The 19,217-nt window shown below is 54.4% G+C and overlaps 1 protein-coding gene and 1 long non-coding RNA gene across 4 annotated transcripts in view; one reads left to right on the plus strand and one right to left on the minus strand.

Annotated features, from left to right (window-relative positions):
- Window positions 1-19,043, plus strand: part of PRSS36 (serine protease 36) — a 30,903-nt gene extending 11,860 nt beyond the window's left edge. The window contains exons 1-16 of one of the 3 annotated variants that reach the window (XM_082714298.1): window positions 7,031-7,387; window positions 7,955-8,050; window positions 8,784-8,819; window positions 8,993-9,028; window positions 9,270-9,432; window positions 9,824-10,104; window positions 12,653-12,819; window positions 15,420-15,669; window positions 15,757-15,886; window positions 16,218-16,474; window positions 16,557-16,720; window positions 17,067-17,304; window positions 17,430-17,571; window positions 17,818-18,083; window positions 18,159-18,280; window positions 18,528-19,043. In XM_082714298.1, the coding sequence (XP_082570424.1) occupies window positions 7,231-7,387; window positions 7,955-8,050; window positions 8,784-8,819; window positions 8,993-9,028; window positions 9,270-9,432; window positions 9,824-10,104; window positions 12,653-12,819; window positions 15,420-15,669; window positions 15,757-15,886; window positions 16,218-16,474; window positions 16,557-16,720; window positions 17,067-17,304; window positions 17,430-17,571; window positions 17,818-18,083; window positions 18,159-18,280; window positions 18,528-18,806 (2,784 nt within the window). In that variant the 5' untranslated portion in view covers window positions 7,031-7,230 and the 3' untranslated portion in view covers window positions 18,807-19,043. Of the gene's footprint in view, window positions 1-7,030; window positions 7,388-7,954; window positions 8,051-8,187; window positions 8,505-8,783; window positions 8,820-8,992; window positions 9,029-9,269; window positions 9,433-9,823; window positions 10,105-12,652; window positions 12,820-15,419; window positions 15,670-15,756; window positions 15,887-16,217; window positions 16,475-16,556; window positions 16,721-17,066; window positions 17,305-17,429; window positions 17,572-17,817; window positions 18,084-18,158; window positions 18,281-18,527 lie in introns of those variants that run through there. The other 2 variants (XM_082714299.1, XM_082714297.1) reach the window with 2 other exon arrangements.
- Window positions 4,018-8,516, minus strand: LOC309854869. The gene is made up of 2 exons (XR_014306466.1): window positions 8,428-8,516; window positions 4,018-5,775 (listed from the first exon to the last, which is right to left on the minus strand). It is a non-coding gene; the product is annotated as an uncharacterized lncRNA (long non-coding RNA).
- Window positions 19,044-19,217: the final 174 nt, after the last annotated feature.

Here is a 19,217-nt window from a genome sequence, read left to right on the forward strand (position 1 = left end):
ACTTTCTGCAGTAAAGAAATGTTCTACATCTCTGCTGTCTAGTATGGGAACCACTAGCCACACACGGTATCGGGCATTTGAAATGCGGTTAGTGTGACTAAGGAAATGAATTTCAATTTCCACTTAATCAGTTTTAATTTTAATTTTAGCAGCCACATGTGACTAGTTACCTCTGTGTGGACAGAACTGGTCTAGAAGTCTAGCACATACAGCTTCAGTCCCGTGGGAGCTTCTGGGATTCAATGAGAAACCGTCGATACCCTGACAATAGCGCGCCAGTTTCTGTAGTAAGAGAATCCGAATGGGTTTCCGTTACCTATAGCTTTCTTCCTCATGCACCCATTTTATTAATTAATTAATTAGCTATACTTAATTTCTATATTTCTTTATTTGCAAGTAAGCGCTATGCCCAACGTGAGGTTTGAACTCACAACCCTGATATCAAGAGTTCCATGCTCTACCAACCAAGCCAGCCAGTTGAGACTCATTTTACTCATTTGGTAAATGAGCCCGTTGGTACCCATGTACTCATTTTAGATGTTTAGAATTCAGAGAACAAAACCCACCCCCAGGAGAAGTAACTGCTATGGTATGAATGCCCAAGATCCTACCCTGCCCCATGCCCCCTGTTGACCAGAGGAGTCCAGAAAGCTTCCTGGTTCAGCCTCCAAGTCAGGGCCCTATTGCTTCTAGCCACTTATCAAAAATCTTGCCCTCACCTCCATCCTCTTGGTCACCTGTCTCACCTGCAGGGACCACACTGACTCAGCCACGCTCTTCCGTTTTGCGCAGGAGAACCCCACAGCTGCTCTCCGCTGAGGCAGAGGGTGTCTATTCCAGACACAAGTCAGACCATTCCCTCTGTTTCTCAGGAACCACCCCCCGAATGGCGTGTAACAGCTCTCAATAAACTGAGGTACTCTTAGGGCACCTGCATGGCTCAGTCGGTTGGTTGGGCATCCGACTCTTGACTTTGTCCCAGGTCGTGATCTTGGGGTCATGGGATTGAGCCCACCATTGAGCCCTGTGCTCAGCATGAAGTCTACTTGGGATTCTCTCTCTCCCTCTTCCTTCTCCCCTGCCTGCAAAAATAAATAAGTCTTTAAAAAAAAATGGTGAGGTATTCTTAGTTAAAGTAGGACTGCTCATTTGAGACCAAAGTACTGAGTCCTGGGGCGATTTCTTTTTTCTTTTTTTTTTAAGAGTTTCTTTTTTTTTTTTTAATTTGGGGGCGCCTGGATGGCTCAGTCATCAAGCGTCTGCCTTCAGCTCAGGTCATGATCCCAAGGTCCTGGGATCGAGCCCTGCATGGGGCTCCCTCCTGGGCTGGAAGCCTGCTTCTCCCTCTCTCTCCCCTTCTTGTGTTCCCTCTCTCGCTCTCTCACTCTCTGTCAAATAAATAAATAAAATCTTTTTCTCAATATTTTCAATAAGAAATTAAGCGTTCTTCATCCAATAAATAAATAAATAAAATCTTTAAATATATATGTATATATATATTTTTTTAAATTTTTCATTCAAGCAGGGTGAGTGGCAGAGGCAGAGGGAGAAGCAGGCTCACTGTCGAGCCCGGAGCCCGGCGCTGGGCTCCATCCCAGGACCTGGAGATCTTGACCTGAGCCAAAGGTGGACTCTTAACCCTCTGAGCCACCCAGGCACCTCCTGGGGCAATTTCTGGCTCCAGTAGGCCTCAGCTGCTCAGGCACTACATTGAGAGAAAGGCTGGGGGACTCGACCCCTCTGGTCCCTGGAGACCAGGTGTTAGGGGCAGGTGGCGCTGGTGTCTCCAGTTACTCTTCCCCTCACAAGGGCGAGCACTAGAAGGCGGGGCGGAAACCGCTAACGAGCCTTCTGCAGAGTGGAGTCAGGAGGTCCTCAACTTTCATCAGGAATTTCTCAACTGTCCCCATTCAGAAGATCACCCCGTCAAGTAAGGTGGACCAGGCCCTTTAGACCGTCGCTCGGGTTATCCTGGAGCTCACTCCAGAAAGTCTCGTTCTTCCCGAGCAGAGGCAACAGCACAGTAACTTAGCGAGACAATATTATGGCCAAGGTAATAGGGTGGCCAGATTGAGCAAATAAAAATACAGGACACCCAATTAAATCTAAATCTCAGATAAACACAAATTATATTTTTTAGTATAACTATATCCCCAATATTGCAAGGGACATAGTGATACAAAAACAATTACTCATGGATCACCTGAGCTTTGACTGAACATCCTCTGTTTTCATCTAGGCAGACCCTAAGGGGCTTACATCTGCTTGAACGCTACCCAGACGGAAATGTTTGCAGGCTCACTCGGTAAGGGCACCCATTCTGGGGCGCATTAGAGCAGACACTCCCGATTCTTGTCTGAGGAGACACATGGTCCTGCCCACGAGCTCTTCGCCGGGCAGCCCTGACCAGAAGCAGAGCAACTTCACCTGAGTGGACCTTCTCTCCACAAGGAGACGCAGTGCCACCGGCCCGCCAGTAGCTTCTGTGATGCGTAGACGGCTCTGCCCTTAACCTGTTGAAACGGTCTCCTGCTCCCTCCACCCAGCACCTTTCAAAAGCTTGGCTGAGAGAAGCAATATTTTTCTTCCAGTTTTCTTGAGAAGTGACTGACCTACGAGAGAAACAATATTTTTAAAGGATTATCTGAAGGATGTCTTTTTTTTTTAGGTCAGTGATAACCTTCTTACTGAGAAGGCCAATTCAGAAAATAAGTAACCTGTTACCAAATTTTTTTTTTAAAGAAATGATCTTTTTTTTTATCAGGGAGGTGATGGCAACAACTTTGCTTAAGCATGCTTTTATTGCTTCTCCAATTGCTAAGGGCTTTGGCTGAACTTTCAGAAACTATATAACCCTTATTCCCTGGTGTATCTGAGGTAATATTCCACCTTCTACCAAAGCATGTGGTCTAGGAAAGCATTTTTGGATCTGGTTCAGTTCATTTATCCTTAACTGACCCTGGAATTCACTTACTTGCAAAATGTGTTTTGTCTCTCTTCATTCAGGTGTAAGAACCCTACAGTAAAGTGCATGAAGTGTACTAATCTTAAGGGTCGGCTTAATGAAATTTTGTTTGTGTACACCTGTGTGGCCACCACCCAGATCAAGATCTATAACTTTCCTGCACTCTAGCACGTTCCTTTTCATTCCTTCCTGGTCAATACTTCCACAGTGGTAACCACTATTCTGACTTCACCAATATCAATTAGTTTTGTTTGTTCTTTTTTTTTTTTTTAAGATTTTTTTTTTTTTTTGAGATAGAGAGTGCGGAAGAGAGCACAAGCTGGGGGGGTGGGTTGGGGAGGGACAGAGGGGCAGGGGGAAGCAGACTCCCCGCTGAGCAGAGAGCCCAACTCAGGGCTCAACCCAGGACCCTGAGATCATGACCTGAGCCAAATGCAGACGCTTAACAGGCTGAGCCATCCAGGTGCCCCTAGCTTTGTTTTTGATGTTGTTGTTGTTGTTGTTGTTTTATCAATAGACTTTTTTTTTAAGGATAAGAATTGGGTTTTTTTTTTTAATGATTTATTTGACCCAGAGAGAGAGAGGGAGAGAGAGAGCACAAGCAGTGTGGAGAGGCGGAGGCAGACGCAGACTCCCCGCTGAGCAGGGATCCTGATGGGGGACTCCATCCCAGGACCCTGGGGTTATGACCTGAACGGAAGGCAGACGCTTAGCTAAGTGAGCCACCCAGGAGCCATACTCTTAAGTTGCATATAATTGGAATCATAGAGTCTGAACCTTCTCTTTGGTGAACAAAAAACGGGTCATTCTTTTTTATTGCTACACAGAATTCCATTGTATCAAAGCACCACAATAATAAATTGTGGTATAAATTGTCAATTTTCTTGTTATGAGACATCTGTGCTGTTTCTAGGTTTCGACTTTTGTGAATAAAACTGCTATGGACCCTACATTATGCTCAAGTCTTTTGGCACACGTGTTTCTCTTGTCTAATCATAAGTATTTTGGAATCATAATACAAGTATGCATACAGCTTAAGTCAATACTGCCAATTTTCTTTTTTTTAACATTTTATTTATTTTTAAGGTATATTTTACCTTATATGGCAAAAAGGACTTTGGGCCCATTAATCATGTGGATCCTTAAACTCGAAGAACCCTTCCTGGTTTGGTCAGACAGAAAGATGTGAAGACAGATGAAGGGTCAGAGAGGGGCTCCTGGTCAGTAAAACGTCTGACTCCTGATCTCAGGGTCATAAGTTCAAGCCCCACATTGGGCTTTAGGCAAAAGAGAAGAAGTCAGAGAGATGCAGCCTTCTTGGCTCTGAAGATGGGGAAGGAGAGCCAGGACCCCATGACTGAGAGCAGCCTCTAGCAGCTGAAAAGGCAAGGCAATGGCTTCTCCCTTAGCGGCTCCAGGAAGGAACCCAGCCCTGCCTAGCAAGACTCTTGTCATATTTTTAACTCTCAGAAGTATAGGGTAACAAACTGTTATAGCTTTAAGCCATCGATTGTATGATTGTTTGTTCTATGGGTGACAGAAAACGAGTATGGTAGCTGATCTGACAGTTCTCCTTCCACGGACCAGACCCGCAGAGAACGGTGTGTCTGTATGGTTTCTGCTACCCAGAGGCAACCACCACATCATTATTTTATTGACTTGTGGTTTGACTGTAGGGTTATTGGCTGCCAGTAAGCAGCACAATAAAAACCAACCTCATGACACTCTTTGTTGCATTTGCCATAATGGTGCTATTGAAGAAGAGTTCATTACCCAGAAGTTTCCTCCCCATCAGAACCTGCAGGAGAAAATGAGTTTCCGGCCTAGGACCTGGAGGAGACTTTGCTTGGGTTTCCCTCTCTGTGTTTGTTGGTTGTTAGGAAGCTTAGAACAGCGATTCTCAAGCAAACACATCTTGGGCTGGAAGAACCAGAATTCCCAGAGGCAGCTTTTGCAAACTGTCCTTGCAACCCAGAAATTTCAATCTGTCTCCCTAAAGCAAAGTGTTCCCCCTTCCCCCCACAAGAACCTTTGCTTTGGTGAGCCACTCTTTGATGATAGACAAAACTCTCTAAAGGCCTGATATATAAGGGAAATCATTTTAGACTTCTTTTTAAAAAATATTTAATTTATTTATTTGAGAGGGCGAGCGCGAGCTCACGCGCATGCGGGCTGGAGTGCAGGGGAGGCCAGAGGGAAAGGGATAACCAGCCTCCCCACTGAGCAGGGAGCCGGACCCCACGTGTCTCCGTCCCAGGACCCCAAGACCGTGACATGAACCAAAGGCATACACTCAACCACCCGAGCTACCCAGGTGCCCCTACATTTCTTTCTAACTCAGCATGACTACATAAACTTTGTTTAAACTAAAAGCTGGGGAGTGCTTGGCTGGCTCAGTCAGTAGAAGACGCGACTCTTTTTTTTTTTTTTTAAGATTTATTTGTTGGGGCGCCTGGGTGGCTCAGTGGGTTAAGCCTCTGCCTTCAGCTCAGGTCATGATCTCAGGGTCCTGGGATCGAGCCCCGCATCGGGCTCTCTACTCAGCAGGGAGCCTGCTTCCCCCTCTCTCTCTGCCTGCCTCTCTGCCTACTTGTGATCTCTGTCTGTCAAATAAGTAAATAAAATCTTTTTTTAAAAAACATTTATTTATTTATTTACTTGCTTACTTACTTACTTACTTATTTATTTGAGAGAATCAGAGAGAGAGAGCAAGAGACAACAGGGGGATGAGACTGTCCAGCAGACTCCACTGAGCACAGAGCCTAATGTGGGGCTCGATCTCAGGACTCCGAAATTGTGACAGACCGGAGCTGAAATCAAGAGTGGGAAACATAACTGACTGAGCCACCCAGGCACCCTGAGCATGGAACCCTTGATTTCAGGGTGTGAGTTCATGCCTTGCATTGGGTGTAAAGATTACTTAAAAAATAAAATCCTTTTTTTAAAGATTTTATTTATTTGACAGAGAGAGACACAGCGAGAGAGGGAACACAAGCATGGGGAGTGGCCGAGGGAGAAGCAGGGTCCCCACTGAGCAGGGAGCCTGATGCAGGGGCTCGGTTCCAGGGCTCTGGGATCATGACCTGAGACAAAGGCAGACACTTAACAACTGAGCCACCCAGGCACCCCCCAAAATAAAATCTTTATAAAGATTAAAACAAAAAACCAAAAGCCCGATTTATGGCCTACCAAGCATACATTGTAAATGAGTAGCGTAAAGGAAAGCCTTCTCGTCCTTAATGTAAGGTTGATGCTCCTGCTCCCTGAATTCCTTGACATTAAAACTTGTGATTCCTGCCTATATGTTAACCTATAATCTTTTGACTTTTGTAAGATACAAAAAAGTATATAATCCTGTAAATAACCCTGTAAGAACCGTTCATTCTTTGGAGCACTTTCTTCCCTGTGAAGACTGTGTTTCCCAGGCAGCTTTTCCTACCTTGGGCTCCAATAAAACTTTCTTAACTTTTAGGGATTCCAAAATTTTTTTTTCATTTTGCATCAGCACATTTAAAGGAGCAAGTCGTATTCCTCAAATCTGTTGAGTTGGAGAAAGGATTAAGACTTCCTTGGGGCACCTGGGTGGCTCGGTGGGTTAAGCCGCTGCCTTCAGCTCAGGTCATGATCAGGGTCCTGGGATCGAGCCCTGCATCGGGCTCCTTGCTCAGCGGGGAGCCTGCTTCTCTCTCTGCCTCTGCCTGCCTCTCTGCCTGCTTGTGATCTCTGTCTCTCTCTCTCTCTGTCAAAAAAATAAATAAAAAACGTTAAAAAAAAAAAAAAGACTTCCTGCCTTTGGAGTTCCTGACTGACTAAATCAATAGATCATGTGAGGGCGCCTGGGTGGCTCAGTGGTTAAGCCGCTGCCTTCGGCTCAGGTCATGATCTCAGGGTCCTGGGATCGAGCCCCGCATCGGGCTCTCTGCTCAGCGGGGAGCCTGCTTCCTCCTCTCTCTCTCTCTGCCTGCCTCTCTGCCTACTTGTGATCTCTCCCTGGCAAATAAATAAAATCTTTAAAAAAAAAAAAAAAAAAAGAAATGCTCTTCTCTGGGCACCTGGGTGGCTCGGTGGATTAAGCCTCTGCCTTTGACTTGGGTCATGGTCTCAGGGTCCTGAGATGGAGCCCCTTATCAGGCTCTCTGCTCAGTGGGGAGCCTGATTCCCCCTCTCTCCCTGCCTGCCTCTCTGCCTACTTGTGATCTCTCTCTCTGTGTCAAATAAATAAATAAAATCTTAAAAAAAAAAGGAAAGAAAGAACTGCTCTTCTCATGCGTGGCAGGGAAACCTGGGGGTGGCTCTACTGTGACTCTCCTCCACCGCTTCTCCATCCTGATCTGCTTCCCCAGAGCGATCTTTATGGGCCACATCATGGGCTCCGGATCCCTCCAGCTTCGGGGAAGTTTCAGAGCTTGGAGGAGCTAGCAGGTGAGCAGAGGGAAGGAGGAACGGGAGATGGAGACTTACTTCCAGCTTCCTCCCTGCTGAGCCACGCGCTGAAGAAGGCCGCACTGCTCCACTGAAGGGGCTCCTGTCCGGAGCCTCTCTCTCCTTCTGCCGCTCTTCCTTTCTGTTTCGGGTCTGTGCTCCCTCTCTTTGCCTCTCCCAGCAGCGCAGGGCAGAGTTCTCCATTACTGCTAGCCCCAGGGTTGCTTCACCAGCCCTTGGTGGTTTCCCTTAACCCTGCCTGTGCCTCTGTAAATGGTTCCTTCACTAAACTCCCCACAATTCCTCTTTGAGGCACCACATGTTTCTTAGTGGCCTCCTATTGATATACACTGAAGGGTTGAGTGACTTTCCCAGGGTCACACAAAGAATAACAACACAATGGAGACGACTCTTAACATAAAAAAGGGTGGTGTCCGTCTTGGTTTTGCCAGGCTGCCCAGCGCACCCCCCCCCCCGGCCCCCCCAGAATCCTCGGCCCTGCCCAACCAGAGGAATCTGTGATCCCTTTGTTGGGTGGGATTGAATTCCCTAGAGCTCCCTTCCCAGACCTGGCCAGCAACTCCAGTAACCAGAGCTGTGTGAGAAGAGAAGGCCAGGCCACTGGGGTAATCAGCCACACCCTGAACAGAGGTGAGGTCTCAGGTAAGTCACGCCACTGAGGGGCCACCTCCTCTGTCCCAAGGGCCTGGGCTCCCCTACAGCCATGCCTCACCGAGGACCCAGGGCCTCAGCCTCCCAGCACTGGCCGCCCTCTCCTTCCTCCCCGGCCCACAGGGTTCCCACCCAGCCGTGTCCTGGGGCTGGGACATGTGCCTCCCACCCCCACCTTGGGCCTCCAGAGATGTGAGATGCTCACAGTGCTCTGGGTGGGGCCTTAGGCTCCCTACTTCCCCCTTCCAGCCCCAGATCCTCTCAGATTGCCAGAGATGGGCTCCAGCCAGGGAGGGTGGGGCTGGTCCTGGGACCATCGGGTGTCACGGGCTGCCTAGGCAGGGACAGAGCTGTGGCGGGGAGCAGACCTTCACTCATCTCCGTGCCTCCGGCTGACTCAAATGTGCCATGTCCCAGCACCTGCTCCTTCCACTTCTGATCCTCGGTAACTTCAGGGGACAGGAGATGGCTTTGATGGGCCTGGGTCCTGAGTCCGAAAGCAGGACTTCTGGGTCCTGTGTGGGTAGTGGGGGTGTCAGAGGAAGGGAAGGAGAAGGTCAGAAACAGGACGGAGTAAGGCGTCAGAAGGGAGAGGAATGGTGTACGAGGGGGGTGGGGCCCGAGCGTCCGGGGAGACCCAGCAGCCGGAAAGCTTGTGGGGGAGGGGAGTCGCGGAGGCCGCTCAGTGTCGGTCCCCAGCCTCTTCCTGCTTCCCTCTTTCCAGCCTTCAGCCCCATCCCAGGAGCTTTCCAGGACTCAGGTAAGGCAGTCAGACTGGGGGAATCACGTGGGAGGCCTTAAAGGCAGGAGGACGCTGGAAAAGGGGACTGGGGGAGGGGCAGGTGGGGGGAGGGGCGGGGAACAGGACGCTGGAGGCTGGCAGCGACGGGCTGGGGTCCCAGCACCTTCCCCTCTTTCCCCTCCAACCCCCAGCTCTCAGTCCCGCCCAGGAAGAACCTGATGATCTAGGTAAGGAAGAACGGGGGCTCCTCAGACCTTAAAAAAAAAAAAAAGAAAGAAAGAAAAAGAAAGTCTGGTTAGGTGAGGAGGGAGGTGCCAGTGCCGGGAAGTCAACAGTCCCTAGTCCTCTTGATTCCTGTTCAAGGGGCAAATTAACGTCGGTGGGAGCCAGGCTTTGTCTTGGGTTGCGCGGGCCTCCGGGCCGGCGTCAGACACCCGGCAGGCTGACCTCCATGGTCCTCCATCGCAGACTGCGGTCGCCCCGAGCCCTCTGCCCGAATCGTGGGGGGCTCCGACGCGCCGCCAGGCCGCTGGCCGTGGCAGGTGAGCCTGCAGCAGCGTGGGGGCCACGTCTGCGGGGGCTCCCTCGTCGCCCCGTCCTGGGTGCTCTCGGCGGCTCACTGCTTCCTGACGTGAGTACTCGCCCGCGCCCCGACCCTCTGCCAAAGCCAGGCCCGCCCCGCAGCTGGACCCGGAGTCTCCGACCGCTAACCTGGAACCGAGCTCCGCGCGGCCCTGAATGCGGGTGGCACCGCCGGGTCACTCGCCCCACCACTCCCCGCAGTACCCGAATCGGAATCCCCTCTGCCCCGGGTCCTCCTCCCACCGCCTCAAAATCGGATCCTCCCGCTTCGGGGAACCTAACTCAGCCTGGATCGCCGCAGCCCAGATCTAGATCCGGCTCCGCCCCCCGGGTTCCCACTAACCCCACCTGCTCCCCGGCCTCTGAGCCGCGACCCCACGGCTGTCGGGCGCCCCGTCTTCGCGTCCGCCTAATCGCCTCCCGCCTGGGCCTCGGCGCAGGAACGGGACCTTGGAGCCCGCGGCCGAGTGGTCGGTGCTGCTGGGCGCGCACTCCCAGGACGGGCCCCTGGACGGCGCGCACGTCCGCGCGGTGGCCGCCATCCTCGTGCCGGACAACTTCACCCGCGTGGACCTGGGCGCAGACCTGGCCCTGCTGCGCCTGGCCTCGCCCGCCCGGCTGGGCCCCGCCGTCCGGCCCGTCTGCCTGCCGCGCGCCTCGCACCGCTTCGCCCACGGCGCGGCCTGCTGGGCCACCGGCTGGGGGGACATTCAGGAAGACGGTAAGTGGGAGGCGGGGGGTCGGGGAGTGCGGAACCGGAGAGCGGGAGCCTCCGGAGCGGGCCCCGGGGCGGCACCTCGGGGCGAGTGGGAGAAGCCGCGGCGCGCGGTGCGTGGGTCCTCGGGGCGGCAGCTCGGGAGGTGGAACCCGCGGCGCGGGGCCCTGGGCGGGGGCCCGGAGCGCGGATTTCCGCCCGGCGGCTGCGAGGGCCGCTCCCCGGGGCCGCCAGTCCTCCTCCCTCTGGGCCCGCAAACTGAGACTCCGCACTCATCCACCCCATTCCCTCCTCGCCTTTCCTTCCAGATTTTTCTTTCCTCCATTTAGGATCTGACTAGGGTTCCCACCCTAGCTCTTCACCCAGTCCATTCCCTCCTCTGAAAACGGAGGAAAATAGTGCCCAGTCCGTGGGGTTGTTGGGTGGATTAAATGAGAAAACCCACGTCAGGGTTATAGCCCGCTGCCTCACATCGCAGTAACTCGTGCGCGGTAGATAGTCTTGCCCGAGGCAATCGGGCACTAGAGCACAGCGCCCGGAGTCCTGCAAGCTCATTCGGCAGATGGCAGCCCCTGCCCTCTTACCCCCGTTCCTCTTCCTCCCCCACCCCCCAATCCGCGTCTACGCGCCCACCTCCTGTCTTCTCCCAAGTCACTCTCCTCCATTCAGTTCATCTTTCATTCACTCGACAGGTCACGTCTTGAGCCCCTTCTTGGGCCAGGCACCGACTAGGGCATTAGAGATGTATCAGCGAACATAAGCAAAACTTCCCTGCCTTCTCAGAGCTTAAGCTCCAGTAGGCAGACAAGCTAGAAATTCAGTAGATAAGCAAACGCTGTGTTGGAAGGTGTGGGGGGAAATAGACCACTTTCCCGTTCCTCACCATCCTACAGTCCATGCTAGCAAAGCCCCACAATTATTGTGCATGTGCCGTGATCAGTCCTGTGTAGTGCCCAGGGCTTTGGCAAGGATGAGGAAGGTGCCACAGCCTGTACTTGGAGGGGCCCCCATCAAGGGGAGAGAAGACAAGAAAAGGTAATTCTGAGCACCGGGGAAGTCTGGTGATGGCCCCAGACCATCCTGATAAAGGGCACCCAGAACAGGAGATTGATCTTTTCTTCTTTTTCTTTTTTTTTAGATTTTATGAATTTGACAGAGAAAGAGAGTACAAGCAGGGGGAGCAGCGGGCAGAGAAAGAGAGGGACAGGCAAACTCCCTGCTCGGCAGGGAGCCTGATGCGGGGCTCAATCCCAGGACCCCAGGATGCTGGGATCACAGTCTGAGCGAAAGGCAGATGCTTAACCATCTGAGCCACCCAGGCGTCCCCAGAACAGGGGATTTCTGGGGAGGCTTTGTAAAGAGGACCTAAGTTAGCATTACAGGAAAGTGGGGGCACATGGAGGCCACTCTGGGAACCCACATGAGACATATTAATTGGAGAAGGTCCAGGTTGGGAAGCCGGAGTGGAAGGGGAAGAGGCAACAGAGGCCACAGAAGCTGCTCGGGCTGGACCGTGAAAGCCTTAAGGTCAAACTGAGGGCCAGAGCACCCCACCAGCTCCCAGGATCCCCAGGACAATCCCCAAACCTCCCTGGCTGACCCTCAGGTACAGCTTCACCATCACGGGACCTTGCAGGAAGCCCGGTGTGGAGGGAAGAAGCTGGGTCCACAGCTCCCCCCACATTCCTGGAATCTGAGACTTTGTTTCCATCAAAGGTAGGTTCACCCCAGGAGAGGGCGGAGGGCTCAGATGTAAACAGTGGGGTCCATTGATGGTTTTTGGTAAGATCAGAGCTGAGTTTTAGAAACATTCCTCTGTCATGGGGCGCCTGGCCGGCTCAGTCAGTTAAGCGTCCGCCTCTTGATCTCCGCTCAGGTCCCGATCTCAGGGTCATGGGTTTAAGCTCCAAGTTGGGCTCCACATTGGGCGTGGAACCTATTTAAATTTTTTTTAATTTAATAATTTAAAAAAAAGAACATTTCTCTGTCAGCAATAAGTGAAGGGTGGGTTGGGGAATGGACCAGTCGAAGCCTAGGCCAGTCATCTAGGCCCAAAGTTGTGCCTCCTGAACTAGGGCAGTTGTAGTGAAAATTCCAAGAAGTCATAAACGAGAGGTTTTCAGGACTTGGGAACTGAGGCGAGGCCAAGGATGATGTACAGACGCCATGCTTGCCAACTTGTCAACTTAGCGTGGGACCACGCTAGGCTATATGGCGTCTTTGTTGAAAAGGTCACCCTCTCAAGACTATACAACCTACACTGGGGCTCAGAGCTTAGTGATTTTAGCCCCGACATGCATCTTGTGCCGTCTAGATAACTTTCTCCACTGCACAACCATCTGTGGAAGCTCTCACTGGGTTCTGGGTGAGGCGATTCCCGAGGTAAGAGAAGAGCGGGAGGTGACAATGACTGGTTTTGAACACAGCGGGTGCGGGTGTCACGGGGCATCTAGACAGAGATGTCCAGGAGGCACCTCAAGGGCACAACGCTGAGCTGGGGACCAGGGGACTTCACATCTGCCTCACAGCATTTGCTCTCTGGTTCGACCTGCAGACCGCCTGCCTCTCCCATGGGTGCTACAGGAAGTGGAGCTGAGGCTGCTGGGAGAGGCCGCCTGTCAGTGTCTCTACAGCCGGCCTGGCCCCTTCAACCTCACTTTCCAGCTCTTGCCAGGGATGCTGTGTGCTGGCTACCCGGAGGGCCGCAGGGACACCTGCCAGGTGAGGGGAGGTCGCCGCAGCTGCCCCGCGGGGCCAGGCAGAGCCCTGACCATTGGGAAACAAGAGGAATAGGGCAATCTCATCTCTCTCGTGTCTGCAAAAAGAGGGCAAGATGGCCAGTGAATGGGATGGATGAGATTAGAACTTGGAGCTCAACAAGAGGCCATTGTTCCTTACGGCGGTACCAGAGGGAGTCAGTCTGCTGACAAGTCCAGCGCCACCGCTTATTAGCTGTGTGACCTTGGCCAAATTACTTAACCTCCATATGTCCAGACTTTCTCGTCTGGAAGACGGAGGTGATAGCACTACTTACCTCATAGGGTGGTTACGACGACAGCAGGAATATGTAATACGCCAGTGCCTTGGTCTTTAATCAGAGCTACAATAAGTATTTAGCTATTATTATCATCATCCCATATCCCAGGCCACAGCACAGCACCTGTTACTTAGTAGATATTCAGCAAATAGTTATTTTTTTCAAAAACGAATTAATCTGGAGTGCCTGGCTGGCTCAGTCCATAGAGTGGGGGACTCTCGATCTCAGGGCTGTGAGTTTAAGCCCCACGTTGGGTGTAGAGATTACTTAAAAATAAAATTGTAAAAAGTAGAAGAAGGATTAATCCTTTATAGAAGTTTCCAGTTATCTTGCTGAAAGCCAGCACATAGTATATTTTAACCATCTTCCCCAGAAACTTTCCTCCAATGGCACATATTTCTTTTTAAGATTTATCTATTTATTTAAGAGAGTACGGGCAGCAGGAGGGGGAGGGAGAAGCAGACTCCATACTCGATCCCACCATCCTGAGATCGTCACCTGAGCCAAAATCGAGAGTCAGATGCTTTGGAGTGTCTGGGCAGCTCAGTAAGTTGAGCGTCCTACTCTTGGTTTGGGCTCAGTTCATGATCTCCTGCTTGGGAGATCACCCCGAATCTGGGCTCCCTACTCAGCTGGGAGTCTGCTTCCTCATACCCTCTCCCTGCTCCTCCCTGAGAGTGTTTCTCTCCCTCAAATAAATAAATAGGGGCACCTACGTGGCTTAGTCAGATAAGCCTCTGCCTTGGGCTCAGGTCATGATCCCAGGTCCTGGGATGGAGCCCCGCATCCGGCTCCCTGCTCAGCGGGGGGGTCTGCTGCTCCCACTCCCTGTGCTCCTCCCCCCCACCCCACTCATGCTCTCTCTTTCTCTCTCTCAAATAAGCAAATAGAATCTTTAAATAAATGAGGTTGTTTTATTCTCTAAAATAAGAAAGAGTCAGATGTTTAACTGACTGAGCCACCCAGGTGCTCCCAATGGCACACTTTCTTTTTTTGGCGCCGAATGGCACACATTTTTGAGGATGCTCAAGCATGCATGGTGGTGAAGGGAATTTGAGCTACATTGTCTTCAGGATCCCTCCCCATTATGAGGTTCCAGAACCTATGGACGTAATCCCCTGCCTTCTTGAACAGGATTGCCAGGGATGGCAGTTTAGATTGCTCTAAACCATGCACTGTCCAGGGGCGCCTGGGTGGCTCAGTGGGTTAAAGCCGCTGCCTTCGGCTTGGGTCATGATCCCAGGGTCCTGGGATGGAGCCCCGCATCGGGCTCCCTGCTCGGCGGAGAGCCTGCTTCCTTCTCTCTCTCTGCCTGCCTCTCTGCCTACTTGTGATCTCTGTCAAATAAATAAATAAAATCTTAAAAGAAAAAGAAAACCATGCACTGTCCAGTACACCAGTCACTAGCCACAGTGGCTACTGAATATTTGAAACATTTTCAGTGTGACTGAAAAATTGAATTGTAAATGCTTAGCTTAAATTTAGATTCAGATAGCCACATGTGGGTGGCATCTACCACACTGCACAGCACAGTTCTCAATGATTCCAAGCCTTTTCTGGGGCCTCCTCAGGTCACAGAGATGCCTGACCCAGACTACGGAAGATGCCTTAGGAACAAGGCTAATTTAGTGTTTGTTAATTGTAGTTATCTCTGCTTACTCGCTTTCAAACTAACCCTTCTTGCTTTTAAAAAAATTTTTATTTATTTATTTTAGAGATAGTGACAAAGAGAGAGTGAGTGTGCAAGCAAGGTGAGGAGCAGAGGGAGAGGGACAAGCAGACTCCCCACAGAGCACAAGTCAGATCTCATGGCCCCAAGATCATGACCTGAGCCAAAAACAAGAGCTGGGCGCTCAAACAACTGAGGTGCCCCCTTGCTGTTTTTCTAACGGCTTATTTCTAGAAGCCTCTTCCTCCTGAAGTTGGCGTCTCTGATTTACCTTAACAATTGGGTGCACTTAGGAACCCAAAACAGTGTTTATTTGAGCCATTTATTGAACAAGAATCATTTGGCTCTGAACAAGACCTGCAGATCTCTGTGGAGTGGCCTTTGGTGCATTAACTTGGTGCCCGTGGCTTTGGCTGCTCATCAGCCTTTCTGCCTCACAAGGCTTTCTTCTGTTTAAAGTTGTAGGGAATGCAGAGGACAAGGCTCAGACAGGACAGATTTCTAGGAAGTGGCTCTGTATTGGGCAAGAAGAGGCGCAGAACCTTGGTGAGGTGACCCAGTATACACTGGTGGGTCCCTGCGTTGATCGTGTAACACTGAACTGTCCATCACCAGGGAGACTCTGGGGGTCCGCTGGTCTGTGAGGAAGGCGGCCGATGGTTCCAGGCGGGAATCACCAGCTTTGGCTTTGGCTGTGGACGAAGGAACCGTCCTGGAGTCTTCACCGCTGTGGCTCCCTACGAGGCCTGGATACGGGAACGGGTCATGGGCTCCGAGCCTGGGCCCGCCTTTCCCAGCCGTTCCGGGGAGCCCCAGTCGGATCCGCGGGAGCCCAGGGAAGGGAACTGCACCATCGCCCTGCCAGGTGCGGGAGCAGGACGCCTCGGTGGTGGCTGGGCGGACACTGCTGGGGGTCCGGGAGGCCCCCTGACTCCGGCCTCTCACCCCTCAGAGTGCGGGAAGGCCCCAAGGCCAGGGGCCTGGCCCTGGGAGGCCCAGGTGATGGTGCCGGGATCCAGACCCTGCCGTGGGGCGCTGGTGTCCGAGAGCTGGGTCTTGGCACCCGCCAGCTGCTTTCTGGAGTGAGTGAAAACCCAGCCTGACATACTCTGGCCGCCCCCGCCTCGGGCCCGAGACACTATTTCCCTGACCCTGGCCCTTCCCCGGTGTGGGGTGGGAGTCGAGCGGAGGGGCGCCGTGGTCTGGGGCCCGGGGTCTCCCTGGCAGGAGTGGGACCAGCGTGCAAGCAGGGTCGGTGTCTAGGGGACGAGCGGGAGGGGGTTCGGGTTCGCCGCAGGGCGCCGGGGTCTCGGCACACGGTGCTCCGCAAGCCCAAGGTCCAGGCCGGACGCGCGTGGCTTTGGGGCTGCGTGTGCGGGATCCAGCCCAGGCCCCCGTGCCCCCGCCCCGCAGCCCCGCCCGCCCCGACGGCGCGCCCGGCGGCCTGGACAGCTGGCGCGTGCTGCTGCCCTCGCGTCCGCGCGCCGAGCGGGTGGCGCGCCTCGTGCCGCACGACAACGCCTCGTGGGACGCCGCGGCCGACCTGGCGCTGCTGCGGCTGCGCGCGCCCGTGGACCTCCGCGCGGCCCCGCGGCCGGTGTGCCTCCCGCGCCCAGACCACTACTTCCTGCCCGGGAGCCGCTGCCGCCTGGCCCTCTGGGGTCGCGGGGGTGAGCGGGGGGCCCGCGCGCGGCCGGACGGAGCCGGGCGGGACGCCTCCGCAGCGCGGGCTCCCTCGCTCCTCCCTTGCAGAGCCCGCGGCCGGCCCCCACGCCCAGCTCGAGGCCGAGCTGTCGAGCGGCTGGTGGTGTCACTGCCTGTACGGCCGCCAGGGGGCGCCGGTGCCGCCGCCGGGAGACCCGCCGCACGCGCTGTGCCCCGCCTACCAGGAGGAGGAGGAGGCGGGCCGCTGCTGGGTGAGTGACGGGGGCGGGGCCGGAGGGGCGGGGCCTGAGGGGCCTGGGCGGGAGGCGGCGAGCTCCGGGGCGGGGCGGAGATTAAGGCGGGTCCTGCAGGCTCTGGGGGCGGAGTCTGGCCGTCGAGGACTCCAGGCAGGGCCCTGGGCTGGGCCCTGGGGGATGTCCGGCCTTCTGGCTACCCCTAGTTTAAAGAGGAGCCTAACGTGAGGGCCGACTTAGACAGATGGGTCCTGGCGCCCGGCTGGGAGGAGGGGGCTTGTTACGGGGACACAGTGGAGGACGAAAAAGCCCCAGCACCTCCGCGAGCCGCGTGCTTCCCGTCGCCCCCACACTCTTGCTGCAGAACGACTCGCGCTGGAGCCTTCTGTGTCAGGAGGAGGGGACCTGGTTCCTGGCCGGAACCGGCCCCCTCTCCAGGGGCTGCCTACGTCCCAGAGCCTTCTACCCGCTGCAGACCCACGGCCCTTGGATCAGCCATGTGACTCGGGGAGCCTACCTCGAAGACCAGCTGACCTGGGACTGGGGCCCTGAGGGGGAGGAGACTGAGACACAGACGTGTCCCCCCACCACAGAACACGGGGGTGAGGGCTCAAAGTCTCCTTAGGGCTTTGGGACTTAGAGGCTCCTACGTGGGCTGAGATCCATGAGAGTGTCTTCAGGGTGCAGCTGTGGAGCCCCCACTCCAGCGGACATCTCCTCTCCCTAGCCTGTGGCCTGAGACCAGAGCCCGCTGCGATGGGGGTCCTGTGGCCCTGGCTGGCAGAGGTGCACGTAGCTGGAGGTCGAGTCTGCACGGGGATCCTCGTGGCCCCAGGCTGGGTCCTGGCAGCCACTCACTGTGTCCTCAGGTGGGTCTCACCCATCTCTTGGACAAGAGGGGAAAATTGAGATGGGCAAAAGGAATCTTAAAATAGTGGGATATTCTCCCTTTAAGGTTCTGACAGTACAGGGAATTACAACAAGTGTTTTGAGATTGAAGAGAGATTTGGAACGAGGAATCATGAATGGAGTGACCTTGGAGTTCATTCTGCCCTGTCCCCTACACTACAGGACTGGGGGAGGAGGTGGTGACGTTGGGCTTTTTTTTCCAACAGGCCAGGCTCTACAACCGTCCCTTATATTGAAGTACACCTGGGCCGGGCAGGGGCCACCCCCCTCCCACAGGGCCACCAGGTATCCCGGTTGGTCATCAGCATCCGCCTGCCCCGGCACCTGGGACTTCGGCCCCCCTTGGCCCTCCTGGAGCTGAGCTCCCGGGTGGAGCCCTCCCCATCAGCCTTGCCCATCTGCCTTCACCCAGGGGGTGTCCCCCTGGGGGCCAGCTGTTGGGTCCTGGGCTGGAAGAGCTCCCGGGACCGAGGTGAGAGCCCAGGGTCCTCTGGGGTGAGAAGTGACTGAAGGCCAGCAATCCTGTGACAACTCTCTCTCCCCTTAGTCCCTGTGGCTGCAGCTGTCTCCATCTTGATGCCTCGACTCTGTCACTGTCTCTATCAGGGCGTTCTGCCCTCTGGGACTCTCTGTGTTCTGTACTCAGAAGGTCAGGAGGACACATGTGAGGTAAAGGGAGCGGAGGCGTGGTGCTGGGCAGCCAGGTCCTCGAGAGAGAACAGGACTGCAATTCTTGAGTGCTGGGCGCCAAGTGGGAAGGAGCAGCGCTTCCTTGCCGGACTTCAGAGAGAGACTGGGGCCAGGAAGCCTAAGGGTGGGGACAAGCAGTGCTCTGTAGCTGGACTCTAAGAAGGGGCAGGGAATCAGGAGGAAGAAAGAGTAAGAGACCCTTTGGGATTTGACTCTGATACCGCAGGTGACCTCAGCACCTCCACTCCTGTGCCAGACCGAGGAGGGCTCCTGGGTCCTCGTGGGCGTGGCTGTGCGAGGGAGCCGGGAGCTGTTTGCTGCCATCGCCCCTGAAGAGGCCTGGATCTCCCAGACAGTGGAGGAGGCCCATTTTCTGCCTCCCAGTGGCTACCCCTACTGGACCCCAGAAGGCAGCGATCTCTGTCCCCCCGACATGGCCAGGGCCTCAGGCTCCCCTCAGGCTGCTCTGTTCCTGCTGCTACTAACGCCCCTGATCCAGGGCTGAGGGAGCCGGGGTCTCTGGCTCAACCTTCCCTACCCCCCACTCCCTCCTGCCTTGCACTTCCCGCCCAGCAGGGCTGGAATGTGGCCCAACCGGCTTTGTTCCCTGCCGGAACCTCTGGAGCGCCTCACCCACCTGGGCTGCAGCGGCTTTGGACAATTGGGTCCCAGTGCCCGGCTATTTCGGGCACGGGAATCCTTGGGGGCAGCGGGAAGCGGATAATAAAGGTGTAAACACAGACACGTGGCCTTGTGGCATGGCCAGGGGCAGGCCGAGGGGCTGGGGGAAGCCCAGGAATCGGGCCCATCCCTTCTGGGCCTCTGTGAGTCAGGCCTTGGGCTCCCAGGAAATGTGTCCCTGATAACGTGGCAGCTGCCCCTCATTCCTGCCCCAGGGCGGGGGAGGTGGGGTGGC

The sequence above is a fragment of the Mustela nivalis genome (assembly GCF_964662115.1).
Source record: "Mustela nivalis genome assembly, chromosome: 19".
NCBI classification, from domain to species: Eukaryota; Metazoa; Chordata; class Mammalia; order Carnivora; family Mustelidae; genus Mustela; species Mustela nivalis.